The sequence below is a fragment of the Oncorhynchus nerka genome, linkage group LG24, assembly GCF_034236695.1.
Source record: "Oncorhynchus nerka isolate Pitt River linkage group LG24, Oner_Uvic_2.0, whole genome shotgun sequence".
Lineage (NCBI taxonomy): Eukaryota > Metazoa > Chordata > Actinopteri > Salmoniformes > Salmonidae > Oncorhynchus > Oncorhynchus nerka.
The window spans coordinates 31,757,306-31,778,260 of record NC_088419.1 but is presented as its reverse complement, the minus strand read 5'-3'; the positions used below and the strand labels follow the sequence as shown (position 1 = coordinate 31,778,260).

At 39.5% G+C, this 20,955-nt stretch overlaps 1 protein-coding gene across 1 annotated transcript; it reads right to left on the bottom strand.

Moving 5' to 3' along the window:
- Positions 1–19: 19 nt before the first annotated feature.
- Positions 20–19,953, bottom strand: LOC115107859 (sphingosine-1-phosphate phosphatase 1-like). Its single transcript, XM_029631560.2, has 3 exons — positions 18,843–19,953; positions 12,189–12,278; positions 20–3,955 (listed from the first exon to the last, which is right to left on the bottom strand). The coding sequence occupies exons 1-3, from the start codon at positions 19,656–19,658 to the stop codon at positions 3,404–3,406; spliced, it is 1,458 nt and encodes a 485-aa protein (XP_029487420.1). The 5' UTR covers positions 19,659–19,953; the 3' UTR covers positions 20–3,403.
- Between the last annotated feature and the right edge of the window lie 1,002 nt (positions 19,954–20,955).

Sequence of the window (20,955 nt, the reverse complement as noted above, 5' to 3'; positions counted from 1 at the left end):
ATTTTAAACATCAACATAATTAGAATTTAAAAAGTCATCTGACAACTTTATTTGACAACAATTTAATGAAAACAGATTATATTAACTCAATTGTGATTGTCTTGATTTAATTACACATTTTAGAGGTGGACAGTTCTGGTATATTTTAATTCATCCTCTTGATAAGAAATGCCCATACAGTATTAAGACAATTTGTTGTTAAATAATTACATGAATTGGAGATGTTAAAGTATGTACACATGAGTTTTCCATTCATAAAATGTGTAGGGTAACTTGCAACAGTAGATTTTGCATGGAAAACGAGGAAATATTGTCAAATAGGTACATCTGCGATTGGTCTGCTCAATGAACAGGTGTATACCACAAATAATACCCTGTCGAGAAAAAAATGAAACCATTTTGGGGCGAAAGCAGACTAACATCACACCGACCGAGCTCGTAGCTCGACTTTAAGGGATCAGGAATGTTGAAAGCATTTGAGATCCCTGTGCGGGTGATCTTAGTGTGAATTGATGGTTTAACGAGAGATCACCTTGTGGTAATATGGTGGCCAATATTGGTTGCATTTGGCCCTACAGATTTAAGCTTGTCACGTAAGAACAGACAAGAATTATCTTGCAATACTATTACAATAAAAATAAACATCATTTTCCCATACTGTGCTTTCACCAACTCACCAAATTGTTTCATGAAGTGGACAACAATTTGATTTTCCTGTTTGTCTTCTTAATAGAACCATAATAATAATAATAATAATATTTATTCGTAGACCACAAATCCTTAGATCAACGTCCTTACAGTTACCCTATGGCATACACCTCCATTTGTCCAAAGGAGCGAAATGACACCTTGCTTGGAATACAGTTGTAAGCATGGTCTGTTGCTAACTTAGAGGTACGCACATTTCAAGGTTTTTAAATAATCTGTTGTGGATTTCATTGTAAGCTAAATGTACAATCAAATACGTGCAAAAGAATGTTTTATAAACAAGGTCCCTGATCTTTTGAGTTCCAATTTAGTACCACATTTGTATGTGATACTACAATCCTATACATGTCCAATGCTCTGCAGTGGTACTAAAATCCTATACATTTCCAATGCTCTGCATGTGACCGGAGTCTGGACGTTCAGATTGTTTTGCTCTCTTTTGTGTCATTCTCAGTGTCAAGATAGGAACAAACACTGATCTTGGTTGCAAGCATGTCAGCCCGTCAGAGATATCGCAAAACTGTTACAGTAGTCTACATTATAAATAAGACCAAAGAGGTTTAGCTAAAGACATGAGAAAAAAACGGGGAAAAAAACGATAGAAAGGAACAGTGACACTAAATAATCAGTGTCTGTGTGCTATTTCAAAAGGCAGGGTCAATGTGTATGTGCAATGTGGACAGTCAAACAAAAAGGATTGAATATGAAATAAAAACATCTTATTAGGCCTTGTGTGTAAACACAGCCATTGTAATTACATCAGATTAATGCCCCAATAATCATGCCTTGAGATCACAGTGAGTGTAATATCCTTCCACTTGCAAGTTGCAAATCTCACATATTTCTGAGGGAAAAAAACATCCAGGAGGGGCATGGTCTCTCTCAAATGGTAAGGTGACATTTTTGTGGTATGTTCCTATGAACAAAAATATATATTCAAGGGAAAATGGTAACTGAAATGACATCAAACTGCACTTGTTGGGTTGGAATTGAGTCCAGCTTATTGTTTCAAGGGTAAATAATATTGATGTAGTGAGCAGGATAAGGGCCTGTACGGAACACAGGGGATATTTTGTCTCATTCCTGTTTCCACAATCAACTTTGTTCCCCTTAATTTTAGAAAGATACACACATTTTTTTTAAAAAGTTGACCCAAATCTCATGGGCTCATATAACATGATCTTTGTTGTAGCACATGTGATATGTTAGAGATTTGCTTCAGTTTCTTCATAAAACTACATACAAAAATGAGGGACGACATCTGAACGGGGAGCAGAATTGAACACAGGATCATTTTGATCTGGCTTAAATGTTTTGAAAAGAACTGGGGCCAGTATCTGTTTCTATTAAAGGGTCTTCTGTTGGGAGCAGAGCGTAATCAAGAGGAGATGGATTTTGGCTGATATAAAACAAACACCTCCCAGCTAGCACGTTTGGTTCATTGGAAGCTGTGGGAACACACGTTTTTGGTTTCCTATTGGTTCTGGGAATGAAGCCATACATTTCCTGACCAGTAAAACAACATTTCTTAAACATTCTGAGAACAGAAGTGAACATTTTTGCCTGTTCCGAGAACATACATTTTTAGGTAGAAGAGAGGTTCTGAGAACATTTTATTACGATTCCCTGAAGATTTTCCAGGAGGTTTTATTAACATTCTGATTTGAACTTAAATAACATTCTAAGAACATGTTTCAATAAGACTTTTAATAACACTGCCAGCTTAGTTTAACTGTTTTGAACTCTGAGCACAGGAAGAACACATGGACATTAATTTGCGTAGGCATTAAATCATGCAAACACATGTATTTTTTGTGACATGGCGTCAATGAGATTCAAACCTATGATCTGTGTTTTCTAGCCATTGAATTAGTCCACTACGCCACCAGGATGGAGCTAGCATGCAATGTTTTTTTTTTACTCATACAACGCTGTTCATTTTAGTCTATTCAAACTGAACCCATTTCAAAGGAAACAAGCACTCATTAAGATCAGGTGTGGCCAATTAGAGGGCGCGGCCAACACCTGAACACACTTAAAAGATGCTGTTCACGCTGAGAACGGAATGTATTTTTTAAATAACATTCTAGAACAGTTTGAGAACATTGCTTTAAACAGAACCATGAGGAAACGTAATGCTGAAGTACTGAAATTCCTACAGAAGAACGTTCTTAACGTTCTCTGAACTATTTGAGAACATACCCAATGTCAAACCAGTTGGAGAACGTTCCTAAAACTTTACTAAAATTTAAATGTAACCATGTTTGAACTTTTGGGAAACTTTCTGTTATAGTAATGAAATATCTCAGGACATCAAGTTTCTTAAATGTGCTGAGAATGTTTCAAAGCCAAGCAACTATCATGCGCCATTCCCAGAAACTTGTGGGAAGGTTGTATGCAAAATAACCATTAGACAACCACACTCTCACCAAGCTCTAAGAAACATATGGTTCTCAGAACGTTATGTGCTAGCTGGGCTTACTTTTAACGGCACAGACTGACAACATGACAACTGGTGACAGAGATGAAAAAGACAACCCCTCCCAAAAAAGTTGGTGGACATGTTTAGAGTTGACATATGTTTTTTTGTCTCCCGGTCACCATAATATAATAGGCATGTGGCCATGTCTCTGCTGTACATATGTACTGTTTAAGCACAAGGGGTGGAGGCTGATTAGCAGATTATCGAGTCTGTTCAGGAGAGGTTCAGGTAGCTGAAGAGGAGGGGAACCAGACAGACGCAGCTGAAGCTCACAGTGCCATAGACGATGTAGCGGTAAGATAGCTCAACTTCCATGTGCTGCCGTGCCTGCCGTACATCACCAGCAGGCAGCCCAAACACCCGGCAGGCCAGCGGAATGGTGGCTGCTTTCATTGCAGCCCGGGTGGCAAGCAGGACGACCACCCCAAGCAGTAGGCGCAGCAGGGAGCGGGCCAATAGGGCAGCACTCAGGGGGGGCAGTGCCAGGGGCAGGGAGGAAAGTGGTGGGTCAGCCAGCAGGCCCAGCTGGTGGTTGAGGTGGGAGGCCAGGGCAGCCCCGGCCCCAGTGCCCAGAGCCTGCGCTGTGTCACCCCGTGAGGTGCTCCATGTGTCCAGGGTGAACGCCAGGAAGCCTAAGCCTACGTGCAGGATGACAATGACTAGCGGTGCATGGTGGCTCGTCAGGTAGAAACTGTCAATCTGGTCCAACGTTGATTGGAAGACGGCCAGGATCAGCAGGCTGTATAGAAAGCCAGTGATGACCTCCTGTAAAACAGAGATTGCAAAGGATATTAGGGTGCTTTGAAACCAAAATACATTAAACACATGTCAACGCAGCAGTGTGGTGGGGAGAAACTATTTGGAAAAACGCAACTACATCTTCAATTTGTTGATGGATAACTTGTGGGAAGAAAAAAAGGGAAGTGCTGCTAGAGTACACAATAGTAGGTCTATGTCATTAGAAGGTGCTCTTTGGTAAAAGGGATAAATTAGTCATTAAAAAAACAAGGAGGGGGCCCATGGTTGATGGATAGATTGTGATTTTTCTGAGGGATAGAAACCCAATAACCTTGGAAGCAAAATTACTCTTAACACACACAGGATCTATAATTATTTCTTAACTACTACTATTAATCTGTGAATTTAAAAAAAATCCATGTTCAAATGACATGACAACAAAATAGTTCAAACACCATTTTACTCTACTTTCTATTTGGTGAGAGATTACAAGACAAAAAAAAGACAGAGGCAATATATTTAAATAACGTCATTAGCTGTTCAATTGTCCCTGATCTTTCCCTCAAAGACATTAAGTCATCTGAAATACAATGAAGGGATTTTAACCAGAAAATCAAGTTTGCAAACTTGCAATGATCCCAAAACCTGAACTCAGCTCTCTTAAGTAATCCACATCCTCTTCAGTCAACTTTGGACTGATTGACTGAAAAATGGGCCCCTGGACGCTAGAGGGCCCCCGCAGACCATAGACAGATTGTTTTTGTTTTTTCGCCCTTAAGCAAACCTTTTGGCTCAAGGGCCACATTGGGATTTTGAAATTCAACAGAGGGCTGCACAATAAAAAAAAAATCCATGTCAAAATCAATTTGCAGGCCAGAAAAAAGGCAGATTGTGGAAAATATATAAATCCATTATAATTTATACCAGAGAGGAAGAGGCAAAGCTAGAGGTTTTACTCAGCCCAAAACCTGTTCACGAAAAATAGCCCATGAAGTGAGGAATTTTTGTATGGAGGTCAATGCGTGTCAAATTTGGACACTTTTTTTTCTCATTGCCAATGAGGCTTATTTGATCTAATAGAAGTTTCGTAATGGTTAGGTTGATACAAATGCACTGAGTGTACAAAATATGCTCTTTCCATGACATAGATTGACCAAGTGAATCCAGGTGAAAGCTGTGATCCCTTATTGATGTCACTTGTTAAATACAAAGAAGGATTTATATGCCTTGAGACATGGATTGTGTGTGCCATTCAGAGGGTGAATAGGCAACAACAACAAAATATTCAAGTGCCTTTGAACGGGGTATGGTAGTGCCAGGAACTGCAACGTTTTTCATGCTCAACAGTTTCCTGTGTGTATCAAGAATGGTCCAGACATCCGGGGGGGGGCACGTGGCATTTTGGAAACTTACCCAAAAACAACTTTATATCGGGGCGGCAGGGTAGCCTAGTGGTTAGAGCGTTGGACTAGTAACCGGAAGGTTGCAAGTTCAAACCCCTGAGCTGACAAGGTACAAATCTGTCGTTCTGCCCCTGAACAGGCAGTTAACCCGCTGTTCCTAGGCCGTCATTGAAAATAAGAATTTGTTCTTAACTGACTTGCCTGGTTAAATAAAGGTAAAATAAATAAAAAAATAAATAGAGGAACCATCATGGATATAACCCGTTTTAGCATGGACACTGCCATTGAGGGCGGCCACCATTTGAAAGTAGTCAACCGGATGGTGATCGAGTCGAGTCACGAGTTTTTCAAGTCAAGCAAAAAGCGAACAACATTCAATGTACGTGTTGAAGTAGCCTACAAATCTTTTATGTTTATTGTGGCTAGCATACATCCCTTTTAATTATTTTGTCTACAACATATTTGAACTATGTAACAATTAACCCTATATACTTCTGGGAATTGGCCTATATGGATAGGGCAAAATTGACATGTTTCTTACAGAAGAAATATGAAAAGCATACGCATAATCAACACAACAGTCCATCTGACAAGACTGAATCCAAACATTACACTTGACTTTCTGTGCATTCTACATTGACATTTTGCCCAGAATTTGTTGATAACAAAATCTGTAAATACTCAATACGTTCTATAACATAATAACAATACCTTAAAAATTCAACTAAATGCTGAGTCTCAAATAGCCACCTGTCCCTTTTAATAGCTCGGCAATGACACACATTTCAGCAAATAAACGCTCGTTTCAAAATGAATTGTTTACCAGATTACCATGAGTTACCATGAATTGTTTATGAGGTTAATGTTTGATTTGTTACATTCAGTAATGTCTTAAAAAATTATGGCATTCATCCATTTTCAATCACCAGCAAGAAACTTCTAGGCATTGGCTGCTAACAGCAACATTAACTGCTAGCTAACTGGCAAGTACAAAAACAGTACGAAAACGCAGTCTAATGAAAATAATTATTCTGTCAAGGAAAAGTATTTATTTTTTTGGCAACTTAGACAAAATAAAGAAATGTATGAAAATACTGGAAGTGAATGCTGGAATTAAACAATTAACTATGCAAATTAGTAAAAGCTTTGTGCATTAAGGAAATAGATAGTGGGGCAAAAAAGTATTTAGTCAGCCACCAATTGTGCAAGTTCTCCCACTTAAAAAGATGAGGCCTGTAATTTTCATCATAGGTACACTTCAACTATGACAGACAAAATTAGGGAAAAAAATCCAGAAAATCACATTGTAGGATTTTTAATGAATTTATTTGAAAATTATGGTGGAAAATAAGTATTTGGTCACCTACAAACAAGCAATATTTCTGGCTCTCACAGACCTGTAACTTCTTTAAGAGGCTCCTCTGTCCTCCACTCGTTACCTGTATTAATGGCACCAGTTTGAACTTGTTATCAGTATAAAAGACACCTGTAAAGGGTTGTGAATACTTTGAAGGCACTGTATGTAAAGACCTGTCAATAGAAAAACTAAATGCAGCTAGTTCGGCATTTTTCCTGCTACAGTCTGGAGTGATAGTGTTAGCTGTGTAGTTGGCTAGCTGGGGGGGAGGTATCTATAGCAACAATTTTTGTTTGCCATAGCAACCTGCCCAATCGAACTAACGACCAGTGAACCTTAACTGGAAACAATACAATGAAATGAACGACCAGATGGCTTGGGTAGCAACCTCGGGACTAGATCCTCATGGAAGGATGAAATAGTATGAATAAATTAAATCAAAATAATGTTAAATGGAAATATGTCAATCATTATTTCAATAGGTTGGTACCCCGGTGTATGAAAGTGATAACGCCCCAGAAGCCATGGTTTGGAGGATATATTGGCAAGGTTTGCCATCCCAAGATGAACACCCATGCCAATATATCCTCCAAACTACAGCTTCTCTGGCATTATAAATTAAATATTCACATTATTAGCTTGTTGGAAAATGTCCTCGTCAACCGATTGACCATATATATCTAAATAATCGGAGCAGAACATGAGAAATGTTCATGCAATGAAGTGAGAGTTAACAGAGATACAGCTGCGCTCTATCCAATTGTAGCAGTAGAATCCACCTACAGCCCGCCCATTTCTTTATAGACAGAAGAACTAGCCAATTGAGCATTTAGAGCAGGCACCACCTCAGACTTGTTTGACAACAAGAGAAAGATGTGTGCTGGCAGCTGAACATCGATTTTTTGATCACGAATAATAATAATAATAATACAAATACACGTGTATTATAATTGCATCTGGAAAATTCTCCATATCCATTATGATAATTGTTTTTTCCGAGTACTCGGCAAACACATAATCACTTTACAATAATGAACTTCATGCTACATTTCCATTATACAAAATATTTTTGATTGAAAACTAAATGTTGGTGCAAAGGATTGTGAAAGAGGCACTACTACATGATTTAGGTTAGGCCTAGCCTCAGTAATTCAACTTTTTATTGAGCATCTTATCAAGCTATAGAGATGTTCAGAAAAAGTTCAAGGTTCTTTACAGATAAGAGTAAACATTGTGCAAGAGCCATGTCATGATGTTGAATATGAAACAAAGTGTCAGGGTGGAAAAAAGGAAAATAAAAAAAATTCCCGGATAAGACATTTAACATGGTGAGGTTGGCCCTCAACTGAACTTTGACCTTATTACCTTTGGAAAGACGTGCACACACACACTTGAATGGGTTAAGCATGAACTCCACTGAACAATTTCAGTGATAGGTGTACACAAGGACTTTCATTTTTACCTCAGAAGTCAAAATGTCACAAGATGGACTGATTTGGAAAAACCGGATATCCTACTGACAAAGTGTTGAATGATCCACCTCACTGAAAATACTCAAAATGCCCATCACTTATTTTAACCTTGGGTGCTAGGACCCCTAATGATGAAAAACGGAAGTGTTATAACATGTTTTAAAATGGTTGTAGTCAATAACCTAGGCCTACTTAAAATCATCTCTCTGCAGCTTTATAGACCACAACAAGCTGCAGGAGCAGAAGAGGTGTGTATGAGTTCTCAAAACTAGCATCAGGCATGCAAGTTTGCTGTCAACTCAGTCAAAAATCAGCATCAACGTTTTATCCTGTTTTCCTACGCTCATGCCGCCTGTTAGATATTGATATTATACACATTAGCAGCTTGCTGGCAAACATCCTCGCCAACTGATTAATCATATACCCAGTTGGCAGCACCAATCTAAAATGATCTGAGCAAAACGTGCGAGTGGAACTTGTCATGCAATAAAAAGCGAGTGAACTGAGATGAAGCTGAGCTCCGTCCAATCGAAGCATTAGGCTCAACCGACAGCCCGCCCATTTCTTTACAGACAGCAGAACTAGAAAATTGAGTCGTTTAGAGCATGAAGCACCAGACTTGTTTGAATGACATGAGAAAGACTGCAACAAAATTATTTGTGCATTTCCATTATACAACATTTGTTGTAGTGAGAAACTAAATGTTGGGGAAAGGGCTGGTGAAACAGAGGCCAAGATGAATCTACATAATTTAACGTGGATGGGGGCAGTATTGAGTAGCTTGGATGAATAAGGTGCCCAGAGTAAACTGCCTGCTACTCAGGCCCAGTTGCTAATATATGCATAGTATTAGTAGACACACTCCGAAGTTTCTAAAACTGTTTGAATGATGTCTGTAAGTATAACAGAACTCATTTGGCAGGCAAAAACCTGAGAAAAAAATCCAACCAGGAAGTGGGAAATCTGAGGTTTGTAGTTTTCCATGTCATTGCCTATACAGTGTCTATGGGGTCATATTGCGCTTCCACTAGATGTCAACAGTCTTTAGAACCTTGTTTGAGGCTTCTACTGTGAAGGAGGGGGAAATGAGAGCTGATTGAGTCCGGGGTCTGGCAGAGTGCCATGAGCTGATCACGCGCGCTCACGTGAGAGTTAGCTGCGTTCTATTGCATTTCTACAAAGGAATTCTCCGGTTGAAACATTATTGAAGATTTATGATAAAAACATCCTAAAAGCTGATTCTATACTTCGTCTGACATGTTTCTACGAACATTACTTTTTGTCTGAACTTGCCTGGACTTGCCCGCGCCTCGTGAGTTTGGATTGTGTACTAATCGCGCAAACAAAAAGGAGGTATTTGGACAAAAATGGACTTTATCGAACAAAATCAAACATTTGTGGAACTGGGATTCCTGGGAGTGCATTCTGATGAAGATCAAAGGTATGTGAATATTTTTTAAATGGTATTTCTGACTTCTGTTGACTGCACAACATGGTGGATATCTGTATGGCTTGTTTTTGAGCGGTTGCATTAAGGAGAAGTGTATCTAAAGTTCCATGCATAACACTTGTATTTTCATCAACATTTATAATGAGTATTTCTGTAAAATCGGCTCTCTGCAAAATCGGCTGATTTTTTTGGAAGCAAAACATTACTGAACATAACGCGCCAATGTAAACTTTATCAAACAAAACACACATGTATTGTGTAATGAAGTCCTATGAGTGTCATTGATGAAGATCAAAGGTTAGTGATTAATTTTCTTTATTTCTGCTTTTTGTGACTCCTCTCTTTGGCTGGAAAAATGGCTGTGTTTTTCTGTGACTAGGTGCAGACCTAACAATCATTTGGTGTGCTTTCGTCGTAAAGCCTTTTTGAAATCAGATACAGTGGTGGGATTAACAACAAATGTGTCTTTAAAAGTGTAATTTGGCGCCCTGCACTTTCACTGGCTGTCATATCAATCCCGTTAGCGGGATCTAAGCCATAAGATTAAGACAAGCCTAGGAAATTCAACTTAAACTTTGATTGAGCATATTATCAAGCTGTAGAGCAGGGGTAGGCAACTAGATCCCGCCATGGGCTGATTTTTGTCAGTCCGGATGGTCGGGAGGCCGGAACATAATTATAATCATTTGTACTCTGCAAAATGACCACAACTAAGAGATTGTCATTTTCAAATACAAATCATTTCATACCTTGATTACATTGGGACATGATCACGTCTCTTTTTTTTTAATTTGTGAGAATATTTGAACCGATTTCCTAAATGAAAGTAATTTATAGCTGAATTCCTGGTGATTTTTGGACCAAAAACTAAAATCCTATAATGTTATTTAAAATTTTAAATGGGGGGGGCGCTCCACTCTAAGGCACATCAATCTGCAGGTTGAACATTGTGAGATTGTAGACTCATAAATTGATAGCTGTAAAAATCACCTTAAACTGTTACTCCACATGCTGATATTGACTTTAGTATTATTGTGTGTAGTTACAGCTACCCCATAGAGAGAGCATTGCATTGTCGCTTTTGTAGTCGACTCGAGTTGCAACAGATTTCCACAACGATTTTCACGTTGCTACCAACCTTATTATAATGACAAAATGAAACATTTGTTCACAAAAATTATTGTTCTGACAGCGTTATTTAACACTGTCAATTATAGTAATGAGTGGTTTTGGGTAGATTTTTCTTTTAAGTGTTAAACTAATAATGAGTGAAAAATCCATGCCTTCTGGGAATGCTTTGAGGTCTGGAAAGTCTGCCTATTTCAAGACATGGTATATGGGGGTGTAGTGAGAAACCCAATGGGTAGGACAATTCTCTACATCACTCATCTTGAAAAAACAGATCCTAAAAACTTGGAAAATCAATCAAATCGGCTATCATTAACAATGGAAAAATCAAATGATTTATTATTTAATATATTGAATGTGCGTGGGCTATGGAGAGAAACAAAATGGTGCCGTTTCAGGCCATGTGGCAGAAAGTGATGGGGGTTTTGGAGATGGGGGTATGTGCTAGTGGGTCTGGGCAGGTGTGATGTAGTTGATGTTTGTAGGATGTTGTTTGTGTATGTTTTATAAAAGACTAAAAATCTTACAACAAAATTATGCGACTCTGTAGAAGGACTTGCTTTTAGTTTTTCCCGTTTCAATTCCACACGCTGCGCTGTTCATCAGTCACAATTTGACAATTGATAATATTGTCAACCATCAGACTCAATTTAATCTGGTTTTAAGGCTACATCTATTATTATATGTGTGAAATTAACTTTGATATAGTTTAGATGGGCCATTATCAGCTGGGTAGGCAACTGTTGGGTGAAGGCGGGGTGGGGGTGACATGTCCTCCTAACACAAATTATGTTAGCGATAGACATTCTAACAACATCAGTGTGTTAAATAGAGTAATTTAGGAAAAGTCAAAGGGGGCATGAATTTAAAAAGGCATAAAGGCTATAAAAAAATAAAAATAATAATGACGACATTCAAAAGACGATGTTAACTCCTGTAAAACGTCCAACTATTGGAAAAGCGAGTCAGGTACAGGGCTTTTTTTTCCTGAAGCGGCAGTGTATGTTTTGAGCCTGGCTTGAATATGCACTGGAGCAAATGGACAGAGGATAGTCTACATTTCTGTCTGATTCTGTGTGGTGGTTATAATAATAATAATAAATAGTTATTTTATTAAGTGCTTTCATGCACCCAAAGCAGTACAACACAATATGAAAAACATCACACCATTTTCAAATCACCCTGGTGTGTACAGAACAAGCAGGGGTGAAAGTAGATTGATTTTAACATGGAGATCCTATTTTAGAATAAGGTGTTTCAATGAAGACATGGCAAGACGGAAACCACGAGGTGGAACTATCGTGAAACGGAGCATGGATTCGGTTTGGATTGCAGGTTAAACCTTGAATGTCTTCAACAACAAATGTATAAACATTTATTAGAATGCATGTTTTACCCCCTCATATTTCAAGAAAGGGTTCTTGTTTGGTCTAAAATACTATTGACTTACCAGGACAGAATGCATGCCCATGTAGACTCTGCTTACACAGACGAGGAAACTCCAGCAGATGGCCAGACTCAAGCCAAACAGGAAAGGGTACTGTGAGCAAGAGCAACAAACAGGGGGGGGGAAGGGGGGGGGGTTACTATTGTTCACATTCATGATTTAAAAACTTAGCTGTGCTTAACAAGCTGAATACCAATCAGTCACAGGTACAGTGTTCTATCTCAAGTGTGTAAAAAGCTATTCAATTACAGTCCTGGAGGGCCACAGCAATAGGCCTATTGGTTGTTCATTTGGTTAGGCTATTCATTAAATCAGACTGATTCAGACCTGAGACCTGTCGTCACACGTGCTGACATAGACCAATCACGGGCTGACAAGCTACGAGGCTTTCAGGCAGGATGAAAACGACTATATCGACCATGATCCTTTGCTAGTTATGGCCATTTTCACCATGATCCTTAGTGATTTTTTGGTGCCATTCAGCAGTATGGTGAGCTTCAAATTCTAATAATTCCTGGTTTCATGCTCCACTGGGAGTTTTACATAGGAATATGTGGATGACATCAGCGCTATGACTATCTACTGGTTTTAATGTCTATGGTGAAACCAGGTGGGAGAACTATCAGGCCAATCACGGAAAGTCATTTATTAACCTATGAGACTAACCACAAGGAAGAAAATAAAACAAGTAATGAGACTCTTCAAGTATCAGAATAGGCCTACCCAGATGTTTGATGGACAGATTAACAATGAACCGTGAATTTTAATGCCATAGACAAGGCAGATTTTCCCCAAGAGGTCTTTGCTTTTGTCTCCGTTCCCCTTCAAGAAAAACAGATTCTGAAATGAGTCAAATATTTTAGTGATTTGGTATAGATTTATAGGCAGAGCCCCACTGTAATCCATAGAAAGATTATTTGGCAGAAGGATGGTAAGATGTTTGTAACGTTAAGATATTTATTGAGTCTGGTTAGGGACAGATCTAAATTTACTGGCATGGGGGCGATCCATAATAGGGGATGGTTGTCAAACCTTTTGGGGGCTTTGGGGAGGAACGAATTACCCTCCTTCAATACAGTGCATTCAGAAAGTATTCAGATCCCTTGACTTTTTCCACATTTTGTTACGTTAATGCCTTATTCTTAAATTGATGAAATCGTTTTTAGAAATGTTTGCAAAAAAATATATATAAAAAAAAATAGGATTCAGACCCTTTTCTTTTTACTCAGTAATTTACTGCCTCAATTCTTCTTGGTTATGACGATACAAGCTTGGCACACCTGTATTTGGGTAGTTTCTCCCATTCTTCATTGCAGATCCTCTCAAGCTCTGTCAGGTTGGATGGGGAGCGTCGCTGCACAGCTATTTTCAGGTCTCTCCAGAACTGTTCGAGACTTGCCCCGAAGCTACTCCTACGTTGTCTTGGCTGTGTGCTTAGGGTTGTTGTCCTGTCGGAAGGTGAACCTTAGCCCCAGTCTGAGCGCTCTGGTGCAGGTTTTCGTCAAAGATCTCTCTGTACTTTGCGCCGTTCATCTTTGTCTCGATCCTGACTAATCTCCCAGTCTCTGCTGCTGAAAAACATCCCCACAGCATGATGCTGCCACCACCATAGGGATGGTGCCAGATTTCCTCCAGACGTGACACTTGGCATTCAGGCCAAAGACTTCAATCTTGGTTTCATCAGACCAGAGAATCTTGTTTCTCATGGTCAGAGCCTTTTAGCAAACTCCAAGCGGACTATAATATGCTTTTTACTGGCCGGAGTGGTGTCACACCTTTTCCCAATCCCTAGCAAACATAGCTGATTAAACTAATTCCATTCTAAACTTAAGATTATGATTAGTTGATTATTGCAGTGTAAGCTGGGGCTGGGGGAAAAGTGACACCAATCAGGCCACCAAGGACTGGAGTTGGCCATTCCGGGCCTAGATGATACTGAAACCGTCCTACTGTAAATCAGAATTCGAAGCAAATGTCTTGCTATATTTCGACCAAATAGGCTTAGCAAATTGCATCCATTTCTGTGCTCATTGGTCAACTAAACGGATAATATCGAACCATAAAAATGGAGAGGAGTAGAAGGCCTTATTCTGATGATTGCCAATGACAATGTCATGAGTGAAATGTCATGGTGGGGATAGGCTGTGACAGAAGCCTGGACATCACATCACATCACATCACATGGACTAGGCTACAGTTCACCCAAAACTGCAGGGAGATGCTAACTTCTTTTCGCTGGATCAACACTCTTTAAATCTGCTGAACTGAGTCTGTGGCTCAGTTACACAAGGGATAATGAAACAGCCTGTTCTCTCTCTTATCACACATGTTCAGTCGTATTGGTTCTGAGATTAGCGACTCTTACTTTTCCCATTAAGAGGGCATCACAACACATCTCTCCTGATACGACTGAACCAGTAAGATTGCTTGCTAGGATATGGGGGAGGGCTGTCGGGGCTAATGTACAAGCAGTGAGCATACAGCATTAAAAAGCAGGCTATTGTGCAATTGTGCATTTGTGCCACAAATGTTTCACTCTGTTTTCACTGGAAAAGTAGCTCATTTGAGCAACCAACCTGAATGAAAGGAGGCAAGGATGTTGAGTTGGGCCTAAGCAATGTTTAAAAGGTGACAGGTTTCCCTATTTTGTTTACCTTTATACAACATCTAAGTACATCATGAAATGATCTGCAATAATACTTTGGTCAGAATAGATTTGGGATCATTGATATAACACTAAGAGGGGCATGATCAACTGTCAACATGCTCCTTTGGAATACTTGGAAAATTCCATAAATTGCAAATAAGAATTTGTTCTTAACTGACTTGCCCAGTTAAATAAAAACATTTGAAAAGGTTCAAAGTTGTGATTAAATTGCACAATTTCACACATCTCTGAGCTCCATGCATGATATTGTAATGTTGAGACCACAATCGGAACTATTTCATGTTTTACATTTGATCCAGTACGGGGGGGTACCTGGATTTTTAAGTAGTTTTCACTTGCGCTGCAGTGACGACTGTCGGCAGTCAGCCAGATTTTTGCTGCAGAATGAGAAGACGAACACTGTTTTCCATATAGTTAGCTAACTATAATAAATCCCTTGCAACGACACTACTGTTTACAGTGATCTTTATGTACAACACTCAAGTGGTGAGAGTATTGAGACAATAATTTTCAAAACCAATTTCACCGGGAGAGACCATGGATCTTCTTGTCTAGCTAGCTAGCTGTAAGCCACACTTGGGCTAGCTAACGTTTGCTAGCTAGGTACCCTCTACCTAACCTTGTGTTCACAATCGAGCCCTGCATCACCGCAGGACCCGACAGAGAAGTCTGAGGCGCGGTTGGAATGGTTCAGGCGGTCAGACAGACAACTTTGGGATTGCCGAAAAAACATGTCCTGCAAATGTTAAATGTGCTGTGAATTGTTGAATGAATCCCTCTGTCATTCTGGCTGTTGTGTCCCTCTCCTCCCCCACCTCTAACTGGGGCTCACTTTACACAGCTGGTTTGCACTCTGTGAGCAAGGATCAGACAGATGGGTGTCTTGGTGGTGGACACACCCAAGAAACACACATATCAAATCACACCCCCAAGCCAACTCCGAGTTGGCTTCTGTCATGGCATCCAGCATTTGAGGAACAAGCTAAAAAACAGGCCAAATAAGCAGGTGCAGTTCCCCTTTAATGACCGGTATACACCCACGCATTCTGTTGTTGGGGTACCCCCAAACCATTGACACAGAAAAGCTGATTTTTAATATCCTACGGGTAAGTGTACCCAGAGCCATATATTTAAAGAGTTGAGCCAACTTTTAGAATATTGTTCAAATTCTAAACATTCAGTTAAAGCATTGTTTAAATATTCCCCATGTAATGTTAATGAGGAGCTAACATGGCTGCCATAGAATTTGATAGTGTTATGTAAATGTATCATAAAGCTCATTCTAGACATTCAGTTTTTTTTAAATGAATAGGCAGTGGCTACGGAGTTTCGCCCCTATGGAAACCTCTTTCTTAAATCTAAGCATACAGATCACATTATGGGCATGTGTTATTTTAGGCACATATTCATTTTTCTAATGTAGCTGAACATGTTTCTGAACAGCGGAAATAAAAAATTAATTCCGCAGCGATTTGAACGAACATTCCCAAAAATATACAGTTGAAGTCAGACGATTAGAAAAAAGCTAGCAAGCTCATGGAAGCAAACAATATTATTTCCCCAAAACATAGCTAAACAGTATAATATGTTTCAGTACCTATAGTTTGCTTGCTAACTATCTAAAATACCCCTAATTTATAAAACAGTTCTTATTTGATTAACGGTGGTCGGACCCACCTATGTAAAGCTAGCCACAATATAAGGATTAACCACACTAGTGAAAAATGTCTGTTGTTGACAGTGAAGCAAAGGACTACAAATAGTGGAATTATACCATAATTGAATAATTCATGCTAAACGAGGTTGGAAAGTTATATAAATTCAACAAAAGACAATTTGACAAAAATGTGAAATCACACTTTATGTATTAGACTTTAGAATTGCATTGGGGGCACACTTATTTCATTGTACAGCCTTACTTATGGATTGTGGATGACGACATGGGGGTATCAGTCTACTCAATGACACCCAGAGAAGTTTAGCATCGTAGCTCTTATTGCGAGAATCTGAAACTACGGCATTCCATAAATGTTGAAGGCTACACCTGCGAACTATGGAAAGCTGTTTGGGTCTTTGCGTGTCAAAAAAGATACGTGTCAAATAATAATTTAAAGCGTTCATTATTTTTTGCGTAGTTATATTTCACAGTGATTACACTATCACTCGTATTTCATAAGTAACAACGACTCATCGATACGTAATGCTATGATGCTGGTAAAGTTGTCTCGCGCACCTACAGTGCTGGTCATAAAAAAAGAGCTAGCTAGCTCATGGAATGTTCTTCCCCAAAAACATAGCAAAACGACTTAATCTGTTTCAGTTGCTATAGTTAACTAGCTAACTATATAGCTAGGTGTCATCGTCTAAAATAACCCTAATTTATAAGACAGTTCTTATTTGATTAATGGTGGTCGGACACATCTATGTGAAGCTAGCCACAATAAGGATTAGCCGCAATAGTGGACTTTGAGGTTAGCCTTCAAAATAAAAGTATGTATTTGACAGTGATGCAAATGAATACAAATAGTTATAATTATGCCATAACTGAATAACTCATGCTAAACGAGGTTGGAATGTTATAGAAAAACAAGACAATAATTTGTTAATTTGACAAAAATCTGTTGAAATCACACTTTAGAATTGCATTGTGGGCATATTTATTTCATTGTACAGCCTTACCTATGGATTGTGGATCAATGGCATGGGGAATCAGTCTAGTCAGCAACACCCAGGGAACATTAGCATCGTAGCTCTTATTGCGGGACTCTGAAACAACTGTGAATTGAGCCACAGTTCTTGTCAACCTATGTGTATTGAACACTATTCCCGAGGAAAAACAATACTGTGTGGATGTTTTGGAGTTTGATAACTGAGGAGGACATTGGGAAAATATATATTGGGTATTGAGTAGACTGATACCCCATTTCATTGATCTCCAATCCTTAGGTAAAGCTTTACAGTGCAATATGAAATGTCAATACACACAATAGGCTGACTGGGAAGGTGATTTCCAGAGCTACAACACTAATATTTGCGTAAACTTTTCACAGTTGTGTTCTGTTGGCTGTCACAGAGTAGACTGATACCCCATTTCATTGCTTCACATTCCAACCTTGTTCAACATTACCTAGTCTAAATATGGCACAATTCCAACAATTGTAACTTTCTGCATCGCTTTCAACGATGTACTTTTATTTTGAAAAAAAAAACGCAAATTCCACTAGCAATGATTTAGCCGGAATACTTGTTAAGAATAATGAAAATGACTGCAGTTTCTACTGGTCATTGCTGTCGAATAAAGCATGATTTATTACCAACGCGGTACAGTAAACACATCGTTGGTGGCCGGTGTTTGCAGACTTTTTTGTACAGCTTTGACAGTGCTACTGACAGTAGTGGTGGCGCTTGGATTGCACGTGCAAATTTATTACACACAACATTGTATAATAGAACTGCGTTATTTGACGTGTATCTTTTTTTGACACGCAAAGACCCAAACGTCCAGACAAAGGCGATGAAGGAAGGGGGCGTCGCCGCCGAGCACCCCGTAACAATTTTTCTTTAAATCATGCACATGCGCAGAAATATCCTTATTTTTTTTTAGCCTGGGCAAGTTGGGATACATAAACGCTGTATCCCGTTGCCACTCCATTACAAAACGTAATGAAATTCTAAAGGCCACATGCAGTCAATTTTTTTAATCATCACTTTATTTTTTTTAAATCACTGTGTATTTTTCTATATAACTCAAATATAATTTGGTCATAATGTATTTCCCTGAGCCACTTAAATGCTCAGTCCGAATGTGTGGGCGTTGGGATACAATTTTGAATAGATTTACAGTGCCTTTAGAATGAGGTGGATAAATGTTTCATGAGTTTAGTTCAACTGTCAATACCACATCAGAATCCCAAAATACTAAATTGTTTGTAAACAAATCTTATAGTTTCAAAATTGTGATCATAGGCTAGGTTTGATGCATAGCCTACCTGCCAGCGTCCATACGTGAGTAGGAAGAGAGAGAACGGGATGGCGGTCCCGGACATGGCATGCGTTGATGGCATACTGTACTCGGAGTTGTAAAACACCTCCACTTTAACCACAGGCGGAGATGCTGGTCGCGTCCAGCGGACAATGTCTTTGGTAGATTGGCCGAGGAAAAGATTCCAAATCCAGACCACAAGGATTCGCCGGCTGACAAAAGCATCTACATTCCAAATTAGGAAGGGGAAGAAAACAATGAAGAACATCTCGTTACCAAGCTCGGACCCGAATGTGAAAAGGTAGAATAGGAATTTATTCTGAATAATAAACTCCTGGCCTACATCCCCAGTCAGTGAGTTCCTGCGAAGAGGTTTGACCCTTCCACTAGAGTCCCCATTCTCGCGGTCACTCTCAACAGCTTTGGACGACTTCCCAGTCAATCTACAGCCGCTACTTTGTCTGTTTCCCTCATGGGAAACCGTCTGCTGTTCGGGTGTCTCCCCTATCCCAGACACCAGAGCTGTTCCATGTTGCAGCTTGTTTGAACAGTCGTTATGTTGTTCTCCGGCAGTTACGCTTTTTCTTTGCAGAGGACCTTCGATTTGCTGTCCGCCAACATGTCCCTCGCCGTTTCCACTTTGGTCCTGGTGGCGTTTCACGCAGGCACCGTTAACAAAAAAATCATTTTCCCATTCTTTCCTGCTCAGTTTGACTGGGAATGAGCCTTGGACACCACATAGCTTTTGAAATGATGCTACATGGTGCGGATCTTGCAAATACCCACAACACCGTACGAACATCGTTTTTAGATCTTTCGCCATAGTACGTCTGACACAAACTAGTTTAGCTAGCTAGCCGCCCTCCAAATCACATGCAAGATGGAGTCTCGTTCGCTACTGTAGGTAGCTTTCACAGACAAAATAGAGGAAATACGATAAACTCCAGTTTAGTTGAAAATCGTTGGAATACAACATTTGTAGTTAGATCGGAGGAGGGGAGTCTGATGTAGGTAGGTAGCTACTTGACACAAAATAATCCGACCAGTTATGCCTGTGGCCGGCGCGTTTGAGAAGCTCACCACCATAACGATTAGCAACAATAGTGGAATTTGCGGGTTGACTTCAAAATAAAAGTCCCTAATTGAAAGTGACGCAAAGGCATACAAATAGTGGAAGCATGGACGTCTAGACAATGCTAAACAAGATTGGAATGTTGTTACATAATTAAAATACATTCAGTTCACCAAATCCACCTTCTGCACCTCGAATAAAATAACGAATTACTACCACGCAGGTCGGCTGATCCAGCAGCAGTACAGTATCCCGAAAGATCATTGATTACATGTTTACTTAGACCTTTTTTGGAAGTATATAAGGGCAGTAATGATAATATATGCTCTACGAAACTCCATAACTTTCAGATGAAGTTTGAGTTAAACATTTAATTGCTTTCATTAGCGTATAAAACAAGGGTTTAGTTATCGTGGAATTATGAAGAAAGTTAAGCAAAGTTGCTATTTCTCAAGTGCAAAATGTCTGAACTTTGTAAATATCTTCTTATGTGGCATTGACATTAGTGACGTGCTTGAAACCAATAAATAAGCCTATGTGATAGGATTTGGCTCTCTATATTAAATGTTGATATTTCCATTTTATTACAATCATTTTTTTGCTTTGTCTCGAGAATACCTTTTTTAAAATTGGCTGCAAACTCTATACACACAAACAACTTTATTTTTCACACATTATAGCCACCAGACTTACGTTAGCTATATCAAAACCAAAAATGGATAACCAAGGAAAGCACAATAAAAAAAAACTTAAGTAAACAAGAGCTTGAAGTGATGGAGGTAAATAGCAGCCAGGAAACGGTTGCTGTTGGGGAAACTCGATAACTGCGGGGTCACTGCGAGATGAAAAAGAGAGGATGGGCGAGAGTGGCCGAGTCTGTCTCTGCCGTCGGGGGTATGGCAAGGGGCAGTGACGCTGTAAAAAAGAAGTGGTCCGACATCAAGTCGGCTGCTAAGAAGAGAGTTGAGAGAATCAGGGAGTTGAATCAACCGTTCATGTGGACCAGCTGGAGGACAAAGATCGAGGTGGAGGATCCGTCATGGTCTGG

Coding starts and splice junctions, on each gene's coding strand:
- LOC115107859 (XM_029631560.2), bottom strand. CDS start 19,658: ATGGCGAAAGATCTAAAAACGATGTTCGTACGGTGTTGTGGGTATTTG. Junction 12,279..18,842: donor TCACGTATGGACGCTGGCAG/GTAGGCTATGCA, acceptor TCTTGCTCACAG/TACCCTTTCCTGTTTGGCTT. Junction 3,956..12,188: donor TGGGCATGCATTCTGTCCTG/GTAAGTCAATAG, acceptor TCTGTTTTACAG/GAGGTCATCACTGGCTTTCT.